Raw genomic sequence first — 17,725 nt, forward strand, 5'->3', positions numbered from 1 at the left:
GTTTATCTAGTTGTTCTTCATTCGCCGATAGGTATAGTCCGTTGCAGTAGTCCATTCTGCCTATTATTAGAGTTTGGATAAGGGTCTTTCTGTGGTTATCTGGCAGAAATGGAAAGACACGTCTTAAAAGCCCCACCACATGGAGGCAGGCACCTGCCACCTGTGTGGTGTGCTCTTTTCTTTTTTCTTGAAGTTTCAATCTTTCAAGATGGTCAACTAGCCAACGGGCTTGGTGTTTCTCGGTGGTCTAAGCCACAGCAAGGAGTATTGTAATGACTCACTAGTGTTTTTCTAGCACTGAGTGCCCTGCTTTTTCAATAGATGAGATTACAAACTCTTTGCTAAGGAGCTGAGGAACCATTGATAATCACTTAAATTGGTTCTCCTACTACAAAGAGAAGGTTTTGAGGAAGGACATAGAGCAGGGGCCTCCGGAGAAAAGGGACTGAGGCTTGATAAGGTGATGTTCACCTTGTTATGGCTGAATAAGGGGGGGAATGCTTTTGAGAGGGAAACAGTGGTAGTGTATCCCAGTTCCCTGACAGTAATGAGGGTGTAACCTCCCTGAACCTAAACTTCCTAATTAATCTTGATGATATTGGCAGAAAAAATGAGACCATCGGGGAGTATCTGAGGAAGGTAAGGTGCCTCTGACTTGGAAGATGGAGGATTTGAGCCTGTGGTTCCTGGTCCTCGACACAGGCACCTAAAAGTCAACACCAGCACTTATGACAGTCTGCCACATGGTGGCGCTGTTTGTCTAATTTAGAGATGAGTACAACAGTTGTCAATTACTTTTAATGAGACTAATACCTGTCGCCCAAGCCTCTCTTACAGCTTTGATGGCCTGGGTGGTCTGAGTTGTCACAGTGTAGCTGTGTTGGTCCTGTCACTGACAGTTCTTGGAGGGGCTTTGGGTGGTGCAAGCTACAGTAGTCTCTTGACGAGGGCCCTGACGCTTATGTTTTTTTTTTTACAAATTAAGCACTGCCTACCGGTTTTTGGCCATATAATTTTCACTGGTGGAACTGTGTTGAGAAAATAAACAATTCTTTAAAGTTTCAAATCTCAGAATGAGGAAAACATGCAGTTTTTCCATGCTATTCCCCATTCCAAGGTGCAGAACTCACAGTGATTGGATAACAGCCACTCCGTACATAATTCACTCGCAGTATTGGGGTTTACCGGCTACAGTATTACCCCAGAAATAACGGGCAACTCGAAGGGAATTATTTTCACACTCATGCAGTAGATCTGATGCAGTGTGCACCACTGTTGTCCAGATAATGCAATAATTTTATACACCCAGCTGCGGATCGCCTCTGGTTGTGTTTACTTTGAATAAAGAGAGAGCCGGTTGTTATGTTTTTTTTGCTTCTTGTTGCTGGCAGGACTTTCAACAAACACAAAAAAAACAGAATCAAAACTGTACAAAAACATATCGTAAATAGGCACCGGGCCGACAGCCCATTTTTCATTGATATAGAAATATACGTTTATATATAGTTATATATTTATATAAATTAGGAAACATTGCCATGAAATACAGAGAAGCTTTATGAACCCAGAAAACGTTCACAGTTTGTTTGACATTGGACGGGGGGGGGGGGCTTTAGGGGTTCGTGGGGAGGGGGCACATGGGGGTAAAACTGCATTTAACACACAAGACATGTAATTTTCTTTGACCCAATTGGGGGGCCAACGTCGAGTGGCTTTGCTGGAATATCTTCCATTTGTCACTTCCGGCCAAGTAGGCGTCGTTGAGGGCGTTTCTAGAGAGAGAAAGAGTGACAAGTTAGATCTACGAATAATGCTATTAACACGATAGCGCTTCTTGACCTCTTCAGGGATAAGAAGCACTATACAAGTCCTGCAAGTACAATATAACATATGTACAGTGTACACACGAGGGGATGTACACCATGACGTGTGGGACAGGAAGTCAGGTGCCTCTCTCTCTCTCTCTCTCTATATATATATATATATTTGCAAAAATGAAATTTTGAAAGTTTACTATGCACCTACCACTTTAAGCGCGAAGCCGCTCCCATGTATTGATGTATTTAAGACCCTTGTTTATTTCAATTCACGTCATGTGATCAAGCCTCGTTTGAGGTGAAACGCGTTATGGCGGATGGCTGGTGAAACAATTGAATAAATCACCGAAAATATTGCACCTAATCTGGGCTCACTCTCGTTATTCCATTTGACTGTAGAAAGGAATGGCGTTTTGTTCATATATATATATATATATATATATATATATATATATATATATATATATTGTATGTATATATATAGTTATATATATACATACAAAAGAAAAGCGCTCCAGGCATTTAAAATTATTGGTTATTTATTATATAAGCAACCCATTGTGAAAACAGACTGACAGACGCTTTTCGGCCGCCTGGCCTTCGTCGCTGTCAGTTAATCAAAGTGAACGAACCCCTTACAAACCTACATATCATTGGTTGAGAAGTACATTTCATATAACATAAAAAGAGGGCTCAGCCAGTCCCCACCATTGGAGAGTATAGTAATAATGGCGGCCATTTTAAAGCAAATATTACATGATTTCTTGCCAATTACTCGCATAGATTATGCCTTCTAATTCATTATTTTAGCACACATCATGAAGAGAAAAATCAATGATGATATGGAGTATTGGGATATGTTATCACAGAGTTATGGGGATCCTGTTGAATAGGAAACAGATGTACATTACCAAGGGGGTCTGAAATAATTCTTGTCCCACAGCTCCATCATATGATGCATTAATTAAAGAGTTAAATATTTAGACATAAGGCAGTGAACGGGCTTAACGATACTCTGTCATATGGTGCAATAATTGCAGATTTGGATATGAAGCCCTGTATAGGCTTAAAATACCTCTTCTCTATCTTCCCGCGGGGACACACTGTTTCTAGTGTAACCAGGCGCTTTACAAACTTGGTTATTATTATTATTATTATTATTATTATTATGTACCTAGTTTTGTGGAAGAACGGTATGCCATTTGTTCCCTCCAAATACCTGGTCTTAATTCTCTCTCATAAACGCTGTCTCTGTTGCTGTTCCCTGATATATCACAAATGTGTACCTGGATTAAAAAAATTACTAAATAACCTACTGATGGTTACTTATTTCATTTACTTCACAGCCTAAGTTCACCCTATATGTATCCATAAATCCTCTTCACTGTTGAGCCCCGTTGTCACCTTGGTTCCTAATTCGATTATATATCTGGACTCCAGCTGTTTTAATAATCTCACTCGGTTCCCGTCCCGCTCTCTGTGTGTCACGTGATCGATGCAAAATAACCCTAATCTATCACTCCTGCTTTGATGATATTCAGTGAAGTGCCTTGCTACTTGGTAGGTGTTGTCTCAGTTCATGATTGCCCTGACGTGCTCTAAGACGCGTTTCTTGGCAACATGGACTGTGCTGTCCACATATTTTTCACATACTGGCACATTAGGCAATAGACCACGAAGCCCGAATTGCAATTAAGTAATTTCTTAATTTTTAGTTTTTTCCTTTCTATCTTGAACTTTGTAGCCCTTCACTTTAGTGCTGTGCCTGCATGCTTTGCATTTCGTGCAGGGATAGAAGCCCGCAATTTCTGCCTTTTTCAAAGGTCTTTCTACAAAATGGCTGTGTACCAGGAGGTCTTTCAATGATACTCCTTTCCTGTGAATTATATCTGGTTTAACTGATTGTATTCTTCCTAGTGTCAAATCTGTTTGAAGTATACGCCAGTGTCTCTCAACTACCTTACCGATTTGCCTGGAGGTACTCGAAAAATTAAGAATTTGCCTTACTTTGTCATCTTTGCAAAAACAACAGGTGATGGACCGAATGAGGATCAATGTCACACATTCAACCCAGTCAAAAGATCTGGGTCCTAATCCATCGTTTTTTTGCACTCCACACCACCCTGGGTTAGACAATGGCGATATGCAAATCAGCTCTGACCCTGTGCCCCATGGGAACAGTCCAGTCCAAACTACAAAAGCCATGTCCTTCCCAGAACGGAATCAAGCATCCGAGGACCGGACCGGTTTCGAGGTAACCCCTACCATCAGCCCGGCTAGCTTGACTCCAGTGGTGTGGAGTGCCTGGGACCCACGTCTGGGTATCCCCAGTACACTTATAGCGAGTTTGCAAAAACAACAGGTGATGGACCGAATGAGGATCAATGTCACACATTCAACCCAGTCCAAAGATCTGGGCCCTTATCCATCGTTTTTTTGCACTCCACACCACCCTGGGTCAGACAATGGCGATATGCAAATCAGCTCTGACCCTGTGCCCCATGGGAACAGTCCAGTCCGAACTACAAAAGCCATGTCCTTCCCAGAACGGAATCAAGCATCCGAGGACCGAACCGGTTTCGAGGTAACACCTCTCATCAGCCCGGCTAGCTTGACTCCAGTGGTGTGGAGTGCCTGGGACCCACGTCTGGGCATCCCCAGTACACTTATAGCGAGTTTGCAAAAACAACAGGTGATGGACCGAATGAGGATCAATGTCACACATTCAACCCAGTCAAAAGATCTGGGTCCTAATCCATCGTTTTTTTGCACTCCACACCACCCTGGGTTAGACAATGGCGATATGCAAATCAGCTCTGACCCTGCGCCCCATGGGAACAGTCCAGTCCGAACTACAAAAGCCATGTCCTTCCCAGAACGGAATCAAGCATCCGAGGACCGGACCGGTTTCGAGGTAACACCTCTCATCAGCCCGGCTAGCTTGACTCCAGTGGTGTGGAGTGCCTGGGACCCACGTCTGGGCATCCCCAGTACACTTATAGCGAGTTTACAAAAACAACAGGTGATGGACCGAATGAGGATCAATGTCACACATTGTCATCTAGCCTGTTTTCCCTGCTCTTCCTTTGCTTGGAAATCAACAGATTCTTCCTTTCTTTCTCACTGACTTTTTTACTAGCTTCTTTTAATACTGCACCAGAATATCCTCTTTCCTTAAATCTCTCAAGGGCCTCCCTTTCCGCTATATTGTAGTCCGTCTCAAGGGAACAATTATGTTAAATCCTCAAAAGTTCTCAAAATGAAATGCTGTCATCGCAGTGTGCGGGTGTTGGCTATGCGCCTGCAATATTGTATTGCCCGCCGTAGGTTTCCTAAACAGCTTGGTGCATAGTGTTTTGTTAGGTACAAATACCGTAAGATCTAGAAATGGAACTTCAGATCTACTTATTTGGCTGGCAAATCTGAGCTCAAGACCATTATCATTCAGAATTGCAATATATTCTTCTGCCTCAGAACTGGTACCTTGCCACACAATAAAAATATTATCATCAATAAATCTTGCCCATAGGGCGATTTTCTCCAGCTATTTCTCATCCGGATCTGCACGGGCCACATGCTCCTCCCACCATCCCATGAAGAGATTTGCGTAACTCGGGGAGAAGCACGTGCCCATGGCAATCCCTTGTATTTGCAAAAACATTTGACCATAAAAGAGAAACATGTTGTTGTTAAAACAGAAGGAGGCTAATTGCAGCAGCATCTGATTGTGCTCTTGATATTTCAATGGTCTACTTTTGAGAAAGTATTCTAAGGCTGCGAGTCCTTTAGCGTGTTTAATACATGCATAGAGGCTAGTAATGGCTAATCTGATAAGCAGGAATACTTCCCAATGGATGCCCTGTATCAATCTGATTAAATCTGTTGTGTCCTGTATAAAGGAACTTAGATCCTTGACTATGGGAAACAGGAAAGACTCTACATAAATAGAGGCTTTTTCTAACAGGCTTCCTTTAGATGATACAATAGCGCGTGCCGGTGGCCTGTCTCTGTTCTTGTGCACCTTCGGCAGAAAATAAAAGGTCGGCAGGATTGGATGCTCCACTCTTATTAACTTATATTCATCTTCTTCTAAAATGCCTTTCATTTGCCAGTCAAGTAAGAGATGCTCGAACGCTTCTATGCTGGTGTTGTATGTGGTTCTCTTAGTCCGTTAGTAACTTTGTATATACAGGATGTTGAATGCCACAGTTACATCTCTGTGCAGCTGTGCAATTTGCGGACACAGCAGTGTCGTAGGTTGACATATTACCCTATGTGTGTTGATTAGGTGAAGGCAAATTTGAAACTTTCCCCCCTGGTATGGGGGTAATCAAGAAAGTTCATCCATTGCAAAGTTGGATGAACTTCTCTCAAGGTAAATTAAGACCACCCAAACCTCGGAAGTGACAATTTTTTGCAGCCGGTAGCCATGTCTACAAACAATGGATAGATGGTCTGATTGTAGGGACTCCATAACATGCCTGTCAACTCACCCACATTCAGTGTGCACCACCTTTGTTTTACTTCTATTCATCCACTTGGCTAACAAAATGCCTCCTATGACTTTGACCCACTTTTCAAACCACCTGCAAAAAATCTTTTCATCCTCTATTCACCTCAATAGGACCACCCTCTTACATTCATGAGGCAAGATTAACAGGTACGCAATAAGCGCCTGGTTACAGCTGCGCACAGAGGGGGAAATATTGGGCATTGAGTGGGGGCTATTGGCGTGCCTCTGCTCAAGCCTATTCTTACCCTGAGCAAGAGCGGTTCAATGACTCCACTCACCAGCGCACACTAGCGAATTCCCACCATGAAATCACAGCACATTGCTGTTCAGCAGTGGCCCTCCTCCTATTGCCACTCGCAATTGCGAGCGCAAACTTCATGCCTTCCATTGTAGGTGTGGTAGGCTGTTGGCGAAGAGTGATCTTGGTCACCAGGCATGTTGAGGTTTGCTGTTTTGCAGATGCATGTGATTTATACAGTGTGATCTTGGGCACCATGTATGATGAAGTGGTGGTATTCACTGTCTTGTAGATGTATGTTACTGATAGAGTGTTTTCTTGGTCGCTAGGTATGTGCGGTGGTGGTATTAACTGCCTTCTAGATGTATGTGCTTTGCACATTACTTTCAGAAGTTTGCAAGGGAGTGTAGAACTGTCATTATACTGGGATCCCCTTATGTGACACTCAGAAAGTTACTTAATGCCAAAAAGCTTCTTTAGTGCAATGCAAACAAGTGTGCTAAACATTTGAATTTCAACCAGGTTTATAAGACCTGGGTGAAATTTTCGTTAGGCCAATGTAATCTCGTGTAATTTTGAGTTTCGCCTGTTGCACAAAATTAAACCACGCTATTTCACACATCCCATAATTGTTCGCCGTTCTGGGCATACATAGCACAACCAAATTGGAACAATGCGAACAACCAGAACGTGTGCAGCTTCTGTTTTCAGTACTTGTGTTGTTTGCACTATTTTTGGCGCCAACTGCACTCTAAAGACCGAAAGGACACATTTCTCTTTAAAATCTAGCACCAAATGGCAGTTTTGCCTGTTAAATAATTCAGTGTAATTTTGGTACATTTTTAAAACATTTCACAGAATTACGACTTGCAAATTATGCACATTTTGCACACCCCTTGTGTTTACTAAGCAATGCCTGCCAGACTTATAAATATCAATCAAATTAAATACTTTGCATAAATTGAGAACAGACTTTCCAAATGATAATAAAAGAATGGATAATGGTGTGTCATCTCCCCCCAGTGAGGGTGCATCAAACAGGAGCTCTTACCAGGTCCCGCGGCGGGCGGCCTAGCACCCCAAACCGCTGAAGCTTCCGATGCGGTCCAGCTTGAAGCCGAAGCAGCCTTGAGTAGTCTTCTTCGTCCTGCCCCGGAACTTCTTCTGGTTGTTCATGAAGTCGCTGAAGTAGCGCAACCAGGTGCGGTTGGGAGTCTGCTGGGCTGAGTCGGCTGCATCACGCAGAGGTCGATGGGCCGGCGGGAAGCGGAGCTCAGCCGAACTGCTGCTGCTGATGGCGTCGTCAGCTGCCGCATCAACGCGCTCCTCCGCCGACAGCAAAGCCGTGATCTCTTCACCAAGGAGGTCAGCTAGAGTCTGTGGGGCGGGATGAGAAATAAAGATGGCGTCAAGGCTATAGAGAAGGGCGGGAGTACATAACTTATCTGTTCAATCAGTTATCATCTTCCTGGACTTGAGGATTTAAGCACAGCAAAATCACACTGATTTAAATTAAAGACAAGAGCAAAGTTTTAAGTTTTCCCTGAAAAATTGAAAAGATTCTAAACCATAAGATCAGAGGAAGACGGTTTAACAATTAGATCCCTAAGACTGAGAAAGATGTGCGCGAAGCAGCAAGGGAAGAAACAAGGTCCAATCAGCAACTACCTTCTCTCTGTTCAAACGAGAACCTGGTAACAAGGGTAACCAGTCCAGCCGAGACCCCAGAAAGGGATCTCGGTGAAGACCCATTATTAAAGTGCAAGATGTCTAGTGTGGGATAAGTTTTACAAATGGTCATGAAGGAGTTGTTTTTTTGTTGTTTCAGAACAAAGCACTAAATCTGCGATTGAGAACCATCTACCACTGGCCTTGAGGGTCGCGAGGACCACATCTCCGCGAGGATCCAACAGAAATACCGCTGGCGCTCTGGAGTGGGAAGCAACCGTGGCCCCCACCCTGACTCGGACTCAGGTTGATTTTCCATGGTGGCAAATTTAACTAAAGGGGAGCTTGAAAGAGTTGTGTAATGTCTTCAGCACAGTATGGACTTGCCATGCACAATACCTGCCTATCCTCGTGGTCTCTCTGTTCATTCAGTTTCTGGTGCAGTCTCATTGACGAACATCAAAGATGGCCGTGGTGTAATACTCTTGGGGTTGCCTGTCTTCGAGCTCCCATTCCCCAGAAGAATGATGTCCTTGCCACCGGTGATGCACCATCAACGCATTGAGAATAATCCTGGTTGGAGGTCTGATTTCTGTGATGCTGTCACTGTTGTGTTACCCAGTTCACCTACATCCTTCTGGTGTCCATCCAGGCGTATCCAGCTCGCCGATAACTGGCTACATGTTTTTCAGACCCTTTATGGCGCAGGCTGAGGCCAGCCCATGCTTCATAGGCGGCATTGCGTGTACCACGGCACGCTGTGCCTGGCATCTGCATCAGGCCTTCTCGTTCCATGGCCCTGGCAACCGGCGAGAGGATTAGACTGACGTCTTCCTCTACAAATCCCTCAAAGACAGTCTCAGAGGCTCAGCCACAGTGAAAGAGCATGTGCTAAGGTGGCCAGTGTTGGGTCGGTCATGGACCACCGGTCATGGACCATTCACTCCCTGTCCCATTTCAAGAGCGCCATCTTCTAGCCTTTAATATGCCTTTGTGCACCTTCTAGAGATAGACTGTAATTGTCCAAATCACAAGAGGTCTTTTAGTTCTTCAAAACACATGAGGGCTTGTGGACTATTTAGACCTAGTTAGGATGTCATTACCACGTGTCTGCCCTGGGAGATGGGCCTCATCAAGGAACCAAGCTTGGCCAGAGAACCAGACTATGGCCCTGATCTACTGAGGAGTGTTGCAGGCGTAAGGCAGACCTAAACCTGTATTTGGAACATTTGAGTGTCTTTGGTTTATGGGGAGAACTGGGTCTGATTTACAAAAATAATTCGTGAGAGCTGCAATAGCTGCACATAGTAAGTTTCCTCCTACACTCTGCAGACTTCTAACTTTTAGGGTATTAAAAAATTCCCAGTGGTATGCAAATGATTTATTCTATGCTTACTACTGCTGCTATAAACGTACTCCTGCGTATTAACCACATACTAGACAATCTGCATGAGTACAGGCTGCAGCACATGAGACTTTGTTCTCTGCCAGAATACTATATCTCTGAGTGCAGTAATCCTTCCTTCCAACCTGTGTCTGTAGCTCAGATCTGCACGCTTTCTTGCTGTCTTGCTGCTACAGGTTTGGGCCCTGGTCACAAGCCGGCAGAACCCACCGAGTGGTAACTTCAACTCAGAATTCACATCCCCCAGAATCATGATTCAGTTGGCAACTCCCATTACTGCCCCAAAACTATGCCAGGGAGTCCCAGACCAACTTGCAGTTTCTTTCTCACCCATAGGCAGTCAAGCAAGTGATGCACAGACAGGCAAAGTCTGTTGTGACCCAGGCGGCACCTATGCCACCAAGCTGCTGAGCCAGAAGGGCTGGGGATGGCATTCCTCAGAATGCTAGATCAGAAGCCGGCGTTTACACCAGGAGAGCTGTCCAGTTTCCCAAGTCCAAGCGTGGTGTGCTGTTCTAGTCCAGGTTTTTTGTTCCCCTTTGGGACTTGTAGTTCTGTTTCATAAAGGAATAAACAAGACTACAAGTTCCAGAATTCAAAGGAAAAACCTAGAACAGAGCCGCACGCCATGCAGAGACTTGGGGTTATCGTTACCCAACGCACTGTGATACTTGACCAAAAGTCTACATTTATGACTTTCAGTATTTACAAAGGTAAGTTATGAGTAGTATCTTTACATCCCCACCCGGAGTGAAATCTCTGAAAGTTAGTATTTTTGTCTAAACTTAGGCCAAAAGTTTAACTTTACCTTTGCCAATTGGACCCCTGACTCTGGTTTTGCATTTACTGAATATCGATTCTTTTTAAGCACCTGCGGTATTGAAAGGGACAGGGGCTTTTTCAAAATCAGAAGATGGCACTTGGTGAAAGACATAAGAGGAGAATGTGGTGGTCCCTGAGACCACTGTCTGCGCCCCCCAATGCCAGACGCCCACATTCACGAGTCTCACAGGGACAACTTTCACTTGGCAAAGGGGACACCATCCCTCTAGGGAGGGGGCATCAGGTTAAATTCAATGATTGTGGGTAGACCCTTCTGTTTACTGTGGTGCCACAATATCGCTGTCAGAATATCGTGTGGCATAAATATAGCTCCTGCAGAAATATCGCCCATTGGAGTCAATAATACCTAATCTATATCCAGTGAGTTGAGATTTCTGTAACCGGTATTTAGAGCAGATGCAACATTGCATCCGACCCTCTTGCATTTGTCAAGCTTTCTGCAGCCACAGGCTTCACAACCACACTGGGGTTTAGTACACCAGGCCCTCATTCTGTAAAGAAATGCATGTTAGGCGTATCTAAAGTTTGGGGGTGGCACCTTCCGGAGAGAACTTCTACACTATCTCCAGGGCGGCTGTCTCCTACAATGCTGGCAGGGAAAGAGAATGGGGTCTCCCCAACTCTCTTTCGCTGCATCACTCCACACTCTTATGCAGCTATAGGATGCTGTCCTTGTGACTTATCCCAAGCCGACTCCCGCTGAACATGCTGTCACAAGGTACGTGTGCCGCGCCTCTGATTCACGCACATGCCTTGAACTGCTGTAACACTTGTTGCTGGTACGACAGTGGCGGCCGCTGCTGAATAGTACGGGTGGGGGTGGGGGTGGTGGCGAGGAGGGTAGAAAGCACAGAAACCGGAAGCACGCATGCTCCCAGACTCCCCTAGCCAGTCACGATGCTGCTGTCATCAGCATGACAGCAGCGTCGTGATTGGTCTGAGCAGGCTTGTGCGCCGCTCAGACAGGTACTGGGAGCCTGGGACAGTTCTCCACGTGGCTGTACAACACAGCTGGGTGGAAAAATGCTAAAGTGATTAAAATAAAAATGATTTTATCTCACTTGCACTCCATATCTCCTGTAGTTTAAAGTTGTTGCGTGCCCCAGGGTGTACCCTCCTTCAGAGTACCCTTTTCAACAGTAATAATAATTGCGTAACCCTCAACTGAGCTACGTCCCCTGGTCACAGCGTAAAACCCATTCACTGGGCTGTAATAGTTCCACAAAATGTATTCCAAAAACAAGTTCAAATTCTCTTCATAAGTCTTAGTATTTATTTTTTCATTATTTCAAAATTGAGTCATCAAAATCAAAATCAACGATCCAGCCTTGTGAAAATCATTCTTTTAGCGTCCAATGCATTTCGGCCATATACTAGCCTTCATCAGGGACTGGATTCTAAAAACAAATGTGAGGATATATCAGGCACTTCAATGTCTTAATCACGACTGTATTTATAATCATCAATGTAAAGAGTGGATTCAACCGATTGTTAGTTACCACCAGGTGAATCAATAAAGTATACACAACGCAAAAGTACATCATTTATGCAAGTCTCATATACGGTCTCGTTAAAAGACTAAGGGCAACTAGGTGCGAAATGAAAGTGAGCCTCCATGCTAAAGTGCACATGACGGTTTGGTCGGCTCAAAACGGCCAGCCAAACGGCCATGGCCACTTTTGGTGCAACAAGCACTCCTCCTGTGACACAGACCAGCCCCGCCCCCGCCCTGTACTAAAAACCAAACTGGTACAGTACGAAAAAATAAAATGATAATAACATTGCATTATATTCATTTTACTTTTACTTTTTGCAAGTGGGACGATAATCCCTCGCGGAGAAGCCGCATCTGGGGTACAGTACTGCCAAATCTGATGCTGCCGTACCACCTCTGCTATATTGCAGCATAGGGAGAAGACTACATCAATTCTGTGGTATTACAGCCAGGCAAAATTGCATTACCCTGATGTATTAGAATAGAGTGGATAATGTATCTCCTCTGCTGTATTACAGTACAAAAGACTACATCAATTCTACAGTATTACAGCCACATTTGGCTGCTTTACCCCTGATGTATATCAGTCGATCCGTGATTCACTGTGCAGGCGGCGACCCACCTGCACTTTTAAGGGGGATTAGAGGTCTCCTTGCAGGCGGGTGCTGCACCCACCTGCAAGGGTTTGTCTGGGGCGTCCGTGGGACCCCCTTTCCCCCTGCAAGAGGCCTGCTCTCACGGGGCCCACGGTCAGTGCGACTCCTGACAGTTTCTTTGCCTCCGCACCCGCATCTGTAATACGGTGTGGGTGCTGTGACAAAGGGATTCTCTCATTTGCATGGGGCCACGCCCCCAAGCAAATGAGCTAACGCCCCCTTGAGGATGCGCTGGCACTATATGTGCGCCAACACTCTTGGTATTACAGAAGGGGCCGCACAAGTGTCTATGTTCCTTCTGTAATACCAAAGTGCCCCGGCGGCGCGCAAAGTGGGCTCAAACGCCTGTTGCGCCCCCTGGCACCTGTGTAATGCGGCCCTTGGAGTACATACTGTGGTGAAATACCCACCTGGACTATATTAGGGTGCAGACACTACTACATTTCCTCGTCAATATTACAGGACTGGAGCACAACTGCACCTTCAGTGCTGTATTACAGAGCAGGCACAGGATTGCGTCTTCGATGCTGTATCAATGCACAGAGATACCTGCACCCCCCTACTCTGCAGTACAGCTCTCACACTGTCACATCCCCGTACCCAGTACACACAGTACATATTACTGCACAGACAGACAGCATACCACCCCTCCTGCATCACTGCACAGAGACAGCTGCGTTACCACCGATGTATCACAGCACAGAGACACAATCACACGCCGTGCACGCTACAGCACAACACGGCGGTCTCACCTTGACTCAGACACTGACACGTCTACATCACCTCTACTATAATCCAGCACAGAAACACTGCTGCTGCAGCACAGCTGTACTAGGGGACAGACGGGATGCATCCCCTGTGCTGTACAACAGCACATAGACACAAGTACAACAGCTGTGCTGTACCACAGCACACAGACCCAACTACAACACATGTGCTGTACCACAGCACACAGACACAGCTACAACACCTGTGCTGTACCACAGCACACAGGCACAGCTACAACACATGTGCTGTACCACAGCACACAGACACAACTACAACACCTGTGCTGTACCACAGCACACAGGCACAGCTACAACACCTGTGCTGTGCCACAGCACACAGACACAACTACAACACATGTGCTGTACCACATCACACAGGCACAGCGACAACACCTGTGCTGTACCACAGCACACAGACACAACTACAACACATGTGCTGTACCACATCACACAGACACAACTACAACACCTGTGCTGTACCACAGCACACAGGCACAGCTACAACACCTGTGCTGTGCCACAGCACACAGACCCAACTACAACACATGTGCTGTACCACAGCACACAGACACAGCTACAACACCTGTGCTGTACCACAGCACACAGGCACAGCTACAACACCTGTGCTGTACCACAGCACACAGGCACAGCTACAACACCTGTGCCACAGCACACAGACACAACTATAACACATGTGCTGTACCACATCACACAGGCACAGCGACAACACCTGTGCTGTACCACAGCACACAGACACAACTACAACACCCGTGCTGTACCACATCACACAGACACAACTACAACACCTGTGCTGTACCACAGCACACAGGAACAACTAAAACACCTGTGCTGTACCACAGCACACAGACACAACTACAACACCTGTGCTGTACCACATCACATAGACACAACTACAACACCTGTGCTGTACCACATCACACAGACACAACTACAACACCTGTGCTGTACCACAGCACACAGACACAACTACAACACCTGTGCTGTACCACATCACACAGACACAACTACAACACCTGTGCTGTACCACAGCACACAGACACAACTACAACACCTGTGCTGTACCACATCACACAGACACAACTACAACACCTGTGCTGTACCACATCATACAGGCACAACTACAGCACCTGTGCTGTACCACATCACACAGGCACAACTACAATACCTGTGCTGTACCACAGCACACATGCACAGCTACAACACCTGTGCTGTACCACATCACACAGGCACAACTAAAACACCTGTGCTGTACTACATCACTCAGGCACAACTACAGCACCTGTGCTATACCACAGCACACAGGCACAACTAAAAAACACCTCTGCTGTACTACATCACACAGGCACAACTACAGCACCTGTGCTGTACCACAGCACACAGTGACACAGACATAACTACACCATCTGTGTTGTACTCCTGCACAGAGATTCAAACGCACTTGATGTATTACAGCACAGGCCCAACCGCACCACCGTTGCGACATTTCAGCTCAGACACTGCCTGATTCCCACTACGTATTACAAGAAAGACACAACAGCACAGCGCCTCTCCTACGTTGCAGCCTAGAGGCACGGCTTGCCCCTGCTGTACTACAGCACAGAGAGGAGAGGACACCGCCCCTGCTGTGTAGCACGTCAGTGAGACAACGCCATCACGTATCGCATTACAGCTCAGACACGACTGCAACACTTCTGTTATATTACACGACAGACAAGATCTGGTCACATTTGCTACATTACAGCACACACTCGGACTGGACTGCTGCATTACAGCGCCGATGCAACAGTGCAGCGCTATTTCTGTATTCATCACTGACGTGGCTGCATCACCCCTGCTATCACAGCACAGGCATGCCTGCATCTCCTCGGCACAGGCGTGTCTGCATCACCTCAATCACAGCACAACGTGGCTGCATCACCTTCGCACAGGCATGACTGCATCCCCCTGCTATCACAGCACAGGAATGGCTGCAACGCCTCAATCACAGCACAACATGGCTGCATTACCTCAGCACAGGCATGACTGCTTCATCTCAATCACAGCACAACATGACTGTATTACCTCAGCACAGACATGACTGCTTCATCTCAATCACAGCACAACATGGCCTCATTGCCTCTGCACAGGCATGACTGCATCCTCTTAATCACAGCACAACGTGACTTCATTGCATCAGCACAGGCATGACTGCACCCCCCCCCCCCCCCCCCCCCCTGCTATCCCAGCACAGGTATGGCTGCATAGCCTCAATCACAGCACAATATGACTGCATTACCTCTGCACAGGCTGCATCAATTCAATCATAGCACAAAATGGCTGCATTACCTCAGCACAGGCATGACTGCTTCATCTCAATCCCAGCACTGACATGCCTGCATCTCCTCTGCTATAGTAGAACAGAGAATGAATGAATGAACAGCGTTTTATAATGCGCTACTTAGCCCAATGGGCGTCACAGCTCCATCACTCTGCTATATAACAGCACACACATCACTGCATGTCTCAGCCCCGAATCCTCGTGGGGCTGACTCAGCCTATCATCCTCCTAAGGATGATAAGACAAGTACTAATGAGATGAGTAATGCTGTTTCCTCTTACTTACAGCTACAGTCAGTATTATCACTTCTCACCCTTCTCACTCACCTGCTGGTGCTTGATCTGCGGCGAAGGGCGCGTGTAGACCCTCAGTGCAAGCGAGGCCAGGACACAGAGGACCAAATAGGACGAAGAGGGTTTCATCGCTGCCAGAGAGTCTCCTAAAACTGCATCCGAAATGGAGGACTCCCCTCTGGTCAGCCTCGTGTTGGTCTTTTGGTCGTTGCAGTAAGGGTGATAGTTCGAGTGATTACAAGGGAGTCAGTCCTTCGGTCAGTCTCAGTAGAGTAGACCTTTCACTCAGGCACAGAGTTAAGCTGTGGATCAATTGAGTCAGTCTTAAAGTCTCTCACCGCAGAGAAGGTCTCTCAGTCAGTCAGTCAGTCAGTCAGTCAGAGTCAATCTGTGGGTCAGTCTCGGAAGAGTGGATCTTTCGGTGGGTCACCGTGGCGTCAGTCGTTCGCTGGGGTACCAATGGCTTCCAGCTCGTTGTAAGTGCTGTCGTTGGTTTTGGATGTCTTCGCTTTGTTTCGTTCTTTTGGTCTGTCCTGGAAGTGTCAGGACGGGTCTGCTGATTTTCCCGCTCTAGCAGCCCATTATATTGAGGACGATGACCGTGATGTCACATCGCCCTCAGCAACAGGCCCACCCCACGAGAACCTCCAAGAATCTTAATCTGGGGTGATCTGTGACGGGCATCCTGACTCCCACCCTTCTGACATCAGCATTGGTGAGGTGGGGTGTCCGTGCCGAGGGGGACCGCGCCGGGGTCTCGCCATTATACGACTCCTATTGTGCACTCCCTCCTTTTTCAATAAAGCTCCTGTCTAGCTTTTGTCCGAGGCAGATTCCAAGAATATTCTCAAAGGCGGTGTCCAGGAGCATCAAACTGCCCCCAGTTGGAGAATCTGGTCTCAGGGTGACCCCAGCACTTCTTCATTCCCAAAAACGTCACTCCTTCTCGACATCGGTACCCATGGAGCCAACATTTGGGATGTTTTCTAAAGGAGAGTCGGAGGGATTGTCTCACTCTTCAGGCAGGTGAACTGGAGGACGTCCAAGAGTTGGAGTGAACTTTAACAACTTGTGACGTGCCGCCACAGAGTTCTGTATAAAACATTTGTTATTTTGATAACTCGGTGGTCTTTGTTTTATCCAGCACAAACGATGCACCTGGTAGTATTTATTCCCCGCCTTTGGAATGAGGTATTTACTGTTTTATTGCTGTTTTTCCACATGTTTCTGTGTGTAGTAACCACAAGTCTTGTGTAGGAACATCCTAGAAGTGTCCCTATGTGGCCGTGTTTTCACTTCTTTCATGGCACTTTATCCTCCAATGAAAACCGCCTGGTGTTGGCACTTTCTTGTGGCGAGGCAAGCACTTTGATTCCTGATCTCTTAATAACACATTTGACACAGAAATCCTGCTAAATTCCCTTTGCCACCCAAAATCATTGCATGGAATAGGCATGGGTTTTGAAATCCCACAGCTTTGAGGTGTAAAGCATGGGCAAGGTGGGCAGATGCCCACAGCCTCCATCTTCCAAGGGCCCCCTGAGAAAGTTAACTTTCTCTCTATCTTTCGTTCTTTCTGCTTATCTTTAATTTTTGTCCTGAGATTTATATAGCGCCAACTCGACCCGAAGAAATCAGGCATCAGAACGCTTTACACAGGACCAATATCAGAGCGCCTTACATGAGAACCAG

The 17,725-nt window shown here is 46.3% G+C and overlaps 1 protein-coding gene across 1 annotated transcript; it reads right to left on the minus strand.

The window, feature by feature from the left end:
- Positions 1-1,376: 1,376 nt before the first annotated feature.
- On the minus strand, positions 1,377-16,577 carry LOC147678682 (C-type natriuretic peptide-like). Its single transcript, XM_086946622.1, has 3 exons — positions 16,067-16,577; positions 7,620-7,945; positions 1,377-1,772 (listed from the first exon to the last, which is right to left on the minus strand). The coding sequence occupies exons 1-2, from the start codon at positions 16,160-16,162 to the stop codon at positions 7,640-7,642; spliced, it is 402 nt and encodes a 133-aa protein (XP_086802748.1). The 5' UTR covers positions 16,163-16,577; the 3' UTR covers positions 1,377-1,772; positions 7,620-7,639.
- Positions 16,578-17,725: the final 1,148 nt, after the last annotated feature.

This window comes from Lissotriton vulgaris, chromosome 12 (genome assembly GCF_964263255.1).
Source record: "Lissotriton vulgaris chromosome 12, aLisVul1.2, whole genome shotgun sequence".
In the NCBI taxonomy this organism is placed as follows: domain Eukaryota; kingdom Metazoa; phylum Chordata; class Amphibia; order Caudata; family Salamandridae; genus Lissotriton; species Lissotriton vulgaris.